Source organism: Columba livia, chromosome 5, assembly GCF_036013475.1.
Source record: "Columba livia isolate bColLiv1 breed racing homer chromosome 5, bColLiv1.pat.W.v2, whole genome shotgun sequence".
In the NCBI taxonomy this organism is placed as follows: domain Eukaryota; kingdom Metazoa; phylum Chordata; class Aves; order Columbiformes; family Columbidae; genus Columba; species Columba livia.
In genome coordinates this window covers 12,133,691-12,141,940 of record NC_088606.1, presented here as the reverse complement: position 1 = coordinate 12,141,940, position 8,250 = coordinate 12,133,691, and the positions used below count along the sequence as shown (strand labels likewise).

At 39.2% G+C, this 8,250-nt stretch overlaps 1 protein-coding gene across 4 annotated transcripts in view; it reads left to right on the top strand.

Moving 5' to 3' along the window:
• The window catches only part of TECPR2 (tectonin beta-propeller repeat containing 2), a 44,907-nt gene that overhangs the window by 348 nt on the left and 36,309 nt on the right, over window positions 1-8,250 (top strand). For 2 of the 4 annotated variants that reach the window (XR_010472748.1, XM_065063443.1), the window contains exons 2-6: window positions 4,336-4,620; window positions 4,731-4,859; window positions 5,277-5,408; window positions 6,350-6,507; window positions 7,615-7,927. Coding sequence is in view for 3 of the 4 variants with exons in the window: in XM_065063443.1 (XP_064919515.1) it covers window positions 4,387-4,620; window positions 4,731-4,859; window positions 5,277-5,408; window positions 6,350-6,507; window positions 7,615-7,927 (966 nt within the window). In the remaining variant the exon portion in view is untranslated. Of the gene's footprint in view, window positions 1-192; window positions 401-3,120; window positions 3,233-4,335; window positions 4,621-4,730; window positions 4,860-5,276; window positions 5,409-6,349; window positions 6,508-7,614; window positions 7,928-8,250 lie in introns of those variants that run through there. The other 2 variants (XM_065063442.1, XM_005506088.4) reach the window with 2 other exon arrangements.

Here is an 8,250-nt window from a genome sequence, read left to right as displayed (position 1 = left end):
CGGGAGGGAGCGCTGTGGCCTCGGAGGGGACGAGGCGCCCGCAGAGCGACTGGAGGAGCTTCGCCGCCCGCCCCCCCCGGCCCGGCTCTGGGCGATAAATCCCGTATAAGCTGAGGTAAAGCCGGCGGGCAGGCGAGGCGGCGTTGCCAGCTGTTCGTCCGTGGCCCGCGGCTGTGTGCTGCCTCCCCCGCCAGGAGCTGCAGCCCCTCAAGTGCTGGAAAGCAGAAGGAATGGCGTGAAACATCTGCCAGGATGTAGAAGTACATTTAAGGGAGATTTCCTAGAGAAACTGGGTGTCCCAAGAGCGTCAGAAGGGCAGGTTTCTGCTGCCCCCCCTGGATGCACCTGCGTGTGTGGTGCCCCGGTGCACCTTCTGTCCTTTCTGGCCCTGCCACCGAGGGTGGGTTGGTTGGTTTTTATTCTAGTTTTCTTTCAAAAGAAACTCTTTCGAGGCAAAAATGCAACATCTCAAGAGCTGTGTGTGGAGCAACAGGGCGTGTTAATTGGGTAATTGCAGCCTGCGTGCTGGCCGGTCCTCTGCCCGCAGCCGGGGTACGCAAAAGCAGAGCTCACCGGGGTGGGTGGGAGTTTGTGTTCTCCCCTCTGCCTGGCAGCTGGGAAGAGCTCTGGAAATGTGGCAGCTGGGTAGCCTGCCCCTTGAGCTACAAATGTGAGAAGTATTAGAAAATAAAACCGCTTTTCTTTTTAGTTGGCAAGATCTAGCTGAGAACAGAGACTGTTGTGTTTAGCTGTGGTCACATATATGAGTTGTCCATATTCTGAAGAGCTTAAATTTAAGTTTTTATGCCGAAGAATAAAAACAAAAGAAACCCCAAAGTTGTTGTTACTCTTCTACAGGCAGGGCATGGGCGCGGAGAAATGCTGTGATGGCTTTAGCCTCCTGCGGTCGGTCTGTGGCATACCCTGGCACTGAACCTTTAACCGCTGCCTATCTGTTTAGCCATGGGATTAACTCTGGCTTTAGTTGCCCCTGTTAGGCAGTGTTGAGCCTTATTCCTGTTTCTGAGACCAGTGAAAAATTTTTTAAAAGTTTGTTTTTCAAAACATGGCCTTGAATGTAATATTTAAAAGCTTGTTGTGAACTTTGCGAGTTGAGATGGAAGGACTCCTTTGTCTGGTGGTTGTTTTTGATGTGGAATAGATGGTATTTTTTTCTACTTTATCTCTGCTGCAGAACAGCTGCTTAGCAGAAGCTGATTTGCCCTCGACAGCTTTTAATGTACTTTGGAGTAACTGTGGCTGACACAGTGAATGTGTGCGTCCAATTCCCAATCTGAGAAAACAGATTATATCCACTGTTTGCCTTTCATTAATGAAGTAGGAAAACCAGAGAACGTATAATCCTAAAACTGTTAGTAAAGAGACTACATGTGATACACAACTGTGATTAGGGGGATGTTGAAGACTTTAAGCTATAAAGCAGAGAATTGTGGTGTTTGTGCAGAGTTTTTGAGAATACAGGCCACATAGCAATTCTCCGGTCCTGTATACTTGTATATATTTGTTTCATGCAGATAAAATTGCTTAATTAGCAGTATTCTTAGTAAAGTGATGATTTGAGCTTTCAGTTACGTTTTCACAGAAGCTGTGTAAGTGTTTTGTTAGTCTGTAGACTACTCAAGGTAAAAGTCATTTGTGTTTGATGGCACGAAATTATAGCTTATTAATACATTTTTTGATTGTAACCTGACAGTGGGTTTTTAAAATTTAACTTAGTATGTGACAAGAAATAATTCCTCCCAGTGTTTTCTGTGGGGTGGAAATAAACCCTATCAAACTCATAATTTTTTTTACCCTCTTTATAAATAAAGTATAAACTTAAAAAACATGCATCAGATTGCAGATAGGGTGGCTGTAGAGGAAAGAGTGCTAGTGTTTTTCTGGATAATAGAAATTTCCATAATTCCATACTTTGTAATGAATTATTACGTTTTTAACAGTTGAGCTGGAAGGATAAGTGATGGAAACTAGGAGAGAGAATGAAATTTAAGGACTTCCTTTGGCAACTGGGGAATGTGATCTGGTTCCAGCTATGAGAGCAGCATGGGATGATGACAGATGTGAATTGTAGGAGTGACAAAGGGGACTTAAAAACCTAAATATGTTAAATTCATGAGGCAGTAGCTGGAGAGTGGTAGAAGTTGAGATTAGACAGAGGAAGATTTGTATGTATGAGAATCAGGACAAAAACTGGATTTTATTAGAAAAAAAGGGAAAAAAAAAAAAAGACCAGCAGCTAGTAAAATCACTAAACTGGTGAAACAGCATGTTTAGAACAGCGAATAAGAGACCTTAGCAGCGGGTTCTCCATAAATTTAGTTGACTGTAGATAGAAAGTAGTAAATGCTGAAGGGAAGAGCATGATGCCTAAAATACAGGATAGGAAATAGATGGTGTGTGAAAGTATTGTAAAAGAGTGGTGATGCACTGAGGTTATCTGTGAACACAACTCTGAAGGGAACTCTTCATTCAAAATTAGTGTGGGTACGTTAATCAGCTAATCCTTGTGATATTTTATGGAATGGGTGTCAGGTAGTAAACACTGGAGGAGGGTGGAATTAATATCGTAAGTTCTAGCAAGCAGTAAAATTTATCATAATTAAGCACATGTAATAACTGCTGCTAGCTTATTTACTGGCAGGTTTTGCAACACAAGTAAAATATGGGTCCAGTAACCAATCTTCATTCCTGTGGTCTTGTCTAACATGGACTTGAATGGGTAATGCCATGCAAGTAATCCCATTGGATTTAGTGGAATTGTGTGTTGACAGCGACTGTTGCAGGGCCCAAAGCCAGTGTGCTGAATCGTCTTGCACAATAACTGAAATAGTTAGAAAATTGAGACATCGGAGCTTTTCACAGTAATGGAGATACTAAACTAGAGCAGTTACTTTTTTTTTTCTAATTTAGTTGGTATACTCTCTAAGCAGTGTGTGAAGCTGCCAAACAAATGCCGTTTTCCATCCTTATAGAAATAAAAGCTAGGCACAATAGGACATATCACACATATTGCAGTAGGAATATTTTACAGAATAATTGCGAACATTTAGAAGTGTTTCTTACTTCAGTTGGCATATTTCTGTTTTTTATTTCTCTAAGGAAGTTATAACTCTGCTGGTTCTTAAGAAAATCTTCAATGTTACGGGCTTAAAGAACCATAGAAAGTTTTCTTCTTTGCAGAAACCAAAATCCGTGTCTTGGAAAACTGCAGGTATTTTTGGCAGATTCTAAACTATTCTGTTAATCAGACTTGCTCATGGCAAAATAAGATTCAAGAAGTGAAGGTTTCTTTCCTTTTTTGTGTTCTGAAATCATCCATGAGGAGCATAACTACTGCTGAAAAGTGTTGTTGCCAAGGCTGTCATCCCCCAATGAGAAAAATTACTGCGTTTAATTAAATTTTAAAAATATTTTTACGTACGTCATGGTCATAGGAGCTTTTTCTGAAGATCCTGGTGCATTTTTACTATGGTGAGATCTGACTAGATTTGTCTTCTTGAAGAAGGCAAATAAAGTGTTTGTTTCCATTATTCTTGGAAAAGTACCAAAATTATCCCCTAAGTATATTTACAGTTTTACAAAGCACGAAGTTATTTGCTTAACTGCAAAGGGAAACATGGCCATATGGTACTCTTCTCTGTTTGCTTCTTATCTTTCTAAATTCAGTTGCTACATGGATATTTTCCCATGTCTGTCAAAACAGGATTTCTTTACTTTTTGTATTGCCCCTTTCTTCCCACAGTATTATCATTTTTTGGTTGTTATTTGATTATATAGCAGATGTAGTTATAACTGAGTTGTTTCTCAACCATGTTTTGCTTGGGATGTGGGGCGCTAAGGAGTCAAGCATAAATACTAGTTTGACACTTTGATCTTAAAGCCCTGTCTAACACAGTGAATATCCTGTGCTCTCAGCACTGGGAGGGCTGAAGGTAGATTTTGCAGTCAGATGACGAAATATACTGCACGGACTGTTCGGCATCTGAGCTCTTGTGGTTCTTTCACTAGCTAGATGAGAAATACTGCATTTGAACTCAACTTTGATGAGCTCACAGCTGCAAGAAAATGTGGTTACACCATATTTAGTGGTTACCATACATCCTTAGATATTGTTTGAACCTAATAAGCTTAGTCTTAAGAAAAAGGCTCTTCTAAGAATAACTTGCATTCACTAGAAGAGTTTAACTTGCTTTTTCTTTATACAAAACAAAACCTGAGCATTTCTGCATCCTTATTTGCTAAATGATGGCTTTCTTGTAACCATTTACTCTTTTCAAAGAAATTAATGACTTATCTTTGGCTTTTGTCTTTCAGATTTCCTTATGTGGCCAAGTAGATGTGTTTATTTCCGCCTTAAAGTTGCTGATGCCAATGCTTGCTATGGCATCTGTGGCTTCACCAGTTATATTTAAGGAGTTTTGTCCTTTGTATTATCTTCTCAATGCCATTCCTACAAAGATCCAAAAAGGCTTTCGCTCAATTGTGGTTTACCTCACAGCACTCGATACCAATGGAGACTACATTGCTGTGGGGAGCAGCATTGGAATGCTTTATCTCTACTGCAGACATCTAAACCAAATGAAAAAATACAATTTTGAGGTAAATACTAACTTTTACTCATCTCTTCTAATGAAGTTGAGCTGCTCAGAATTGAGGTGCTGTTTGTCGCTCATTAACTTTGCAAATTTATGTATGGTTTGTTTCAACAGGGGAAGTGCGAATCTATTACTTTTGTAAAGCTCTTGAGTTGTTTCGATGATCTCGTTGCTGTTGGTACAGCCTCAGGTCGGGTTGCAGTTTTTCAGCTTGTGTCTTCATTACCTGGAAGAAACAAACAGGTAAATCTTTGCATTTGGCGAGGCAACTGTGAGGTTTAGTATGGCGAATCCTAGTAGAATGTTACCATGATTCTTTATAATAGTGAAAAACCAGAGAATTTTGCCTGATGAAATATCTGTGAATATGTTTTAGGCTTCATATGTTAAGCATATAAAAGCAGTGATCTTAAATCAGGATTTTCATTAAAAAAGATACATTTAATCAAAAATGCTTTTGATAAATTCATCCTTTGTAAAAAGTGGCTGAGCTGGTGGTGGGTTTTTTGACTGTTTGTTGAGTTTTTCTTGTGCTAAATAAAAATTAGAATGCCTTGCACTTTTGCACTTGATCTCCAATTTATCAGTCAGTCACTGAATAGGCTTCGTGTCTCCATTTTTCTCTTCCCCTTCTTGTAACACTTCGGTATCGTTTCACAGCTTCGGAGATTTGATGTTGCTGGTATCCACAAAAGTAGCATCACAGCTTTAGCCTGGAGTCCCAATGGAATGAAATTGTTCTCTGGAGATGACAAAGGGAAGATTGTGTACTCTGCCCTAGACCTAGACCAGGTGATCATTTATTACAGAAACCTTAATTCTCATTTATGGTTTTCTGAAAGCATGCTTGTGTGTTTAAATATTTAGCAGTTAGTGAATTGCTTAGTATCAGGTATTTAGTTGGACTGTTTTGTTGGTATGTGTACGCTTGGCCAGGTGTGCACACACCCAGCAAGACAACCATTAGATAACCTTCACAACTGCCTTTTCTTTTTTTTTACTTATTATTTTTTTGAAAAAGTGAGTAGTGATCCTTCCTGTTTTACCATGTTTCCATCTGAAATAACTGTCTGTGTCTCCATTCAGATCTCAGCCAGTAATTTCTCCTTGAATGGTGCGACGTCACTGATTCACTATATTGATTAAGTACTTTTTCCAGAATTGTTCAGCATCTTAATATAGAGTACAGAAGGAAAATAACACTTGGCCTGTACTGGGTGACTCTAGCATGTCGCCTGTAAATGGAATTTTTCGGATGGTTTGTTAACTAAAACAGAGGTGTGACATGAACAAAATAAATGCTAACTTAAATTTATAGATGGGAGAAAAGTTTAAACAATGGCCTCCCGATTTACCCATGACTGTCCCTCATTTGATTTGACAAAGTTTATCGTCTCTGAGTGCAACAGTTGTCTTGGCATTATGTGACCTGGCCATGGAGAAAAAAGGAAGAAAATGGGTTGTGGGGCTACTGTTGACTTTGAGTGAAATACGCTGGTTAATATTCCGAGAGAAATCAAATGGCATTGTGTGCCACTGTGGTACAAGCGATCTAACTCCCTTCTTGTCTGCATAAAGAAACACCTCATTCATCAAGTATACTTTGTGCAGCAGTAGTTCAAAAGCTTTTGTTTGTTAGTTTTTTTCAGGCATATTAATTTATTTGAAATGTTAGTTATTACTTTATATTTTTGGAAAGGTTAACTCTTGTTAATTGCCTGTATCTTTAATAGGGTATTTGCAACTCCAGCCTTGTGTTGGAAGAGCCATCATCGATTGTCCAGCTGGATTACAACCAGAAAGTGCTCCTCGTCTCTACTTTACAACGGACTATACTTTTTTACACAGAAGAGAAATCCGTCAAGCAAGTTGGAACACAGCCCAGAAAAAAGTAACCCTCATAAAATCTTGATACAGGCCCATCTGTTAATACTAGCTTTTCAGAGTGGATTACAGAAAGAGTGATCTAAGCAGTGAAACTAATACACCACAGCAGACCGCTCTCAAAAAGTTAGTTACAGTAGCTGTGTGCTCAAACATGAAATGACAATTCTACCTACTTAGAAAGGGCATAGTTGCAAATATATTAGTCGTATTTTCAGGGCACTATTATGCAAAAATAGTTAAGATTTTTTCTCATTTAAACTGAAATCACTGGGCAAACTTCCTCTGCAGTCCCTCTTGGTTTACTGTGACTTGGTGTGAGCAAGCATTATCGTCACACCCATCTAATGGGTGATGTAATGTCTAATGCAAAAAGCAAGTCAGCATCCCAGTTTTTCTTACATGCTGAAGTGAATTAAAAGGGAAAGGTACAGCAAGCACTGAAAGTCGATATGAAAGCTAGGAACTTCTCGTATGACCTGGCATCTTCCATTGTGTAATCCCTTTTGGATATGAAGGAGGGTACCCACTCGTAGAACAGCATGACTGGCTATATCTGGAAGTGGAGGAAATGGACTCTTGAAAGAAGCGTTTTAGTGTTTGTTTCAGGGATATGGATAGTAAGAGGAATACCCAGGACCATGTTATGTACAAAGGGTGTTTTTGTGTGATAGTATTTTTATGTGTGAGAGAAGAAGATTTTAACAGTTCAGGTAGTTCCTTCCTTCTTGCAACTACAGGTTGTCAGTTTCTGAGTGTTTGTAGTGTTCTGCTTGTTTTTTCTTAATTCTGGGAGAAGGATGGCTGCATAGTTGGGATCTTTCTGAGATGAGCAAAGAGACTGTTAAGCCTATGAAGCTTTTTAGGAGGAGTCATTTAACGTGCTTGACAGACTTAGTGTCTGACATCTAAAGCTGAGGGAAAACTGGCTGTTTGGAAGCACTGTTCTTGTCTTACTGTAACCAAATTTGTACTTCAGACATTTGACTGAATACTTTAATCAAAGAACAAAACGTTTGGTAACTTGCAGTTGTAAATTTGTGCCATTAGTTTTTAAAAATGTTTATAAGTTGAGTATATAGCCTTCTAAATAAATTCTTGGTTTGTGTTTCAGCACTGGCAAATTTGGAGCATGTTTTATACCTGGCCTGTGTAAACAGAGTGACCTGACACTATTTGCTGCAAGACCCGGGCTTCGTCTCTGGAAGTCTGATGTTCACGGGACTGTTCAGGCCACTTTCATATTGAAAGATGTATTTGCTGGAGGAATAAAAACTTTTGAACTATATCCTCGTTTGGAACCACCTGACAGAGGAAGTTACAGCTCCCCAGAGAAACACCTTGGGCTTGTTTCGTGCTTTTTCCGGGAAGGATGGGTGCTGACCTGGAATGAGTACAGCATCTACTTACTAGACACTGTGAACCAGGTAAATAAATCTTGTGGGTGTATGTTTTGTTTCTTACTCATTTTCATTCATCCTGTACCATAAGACTCTTTGGATTATCTGTTACATGACTATGATTTAAATCCGTATTTAAAGCTAAGAAAGAAGACTTTGTTCTCTCCCTCTTCAAGTTGTTGCTGCAATGATATGCTCAGAGACAAACTTGATATATTATATTTGAAAATTAAATACATTTAAAGCTTTCAGTCCAGGTGTTAGCATCATAGCCAATTTTGATATTTAGCAAAGCAAATATAAATCTAAAATCTAGTAATTAATGTAAAAATAGGGTTTAGGCATATAAG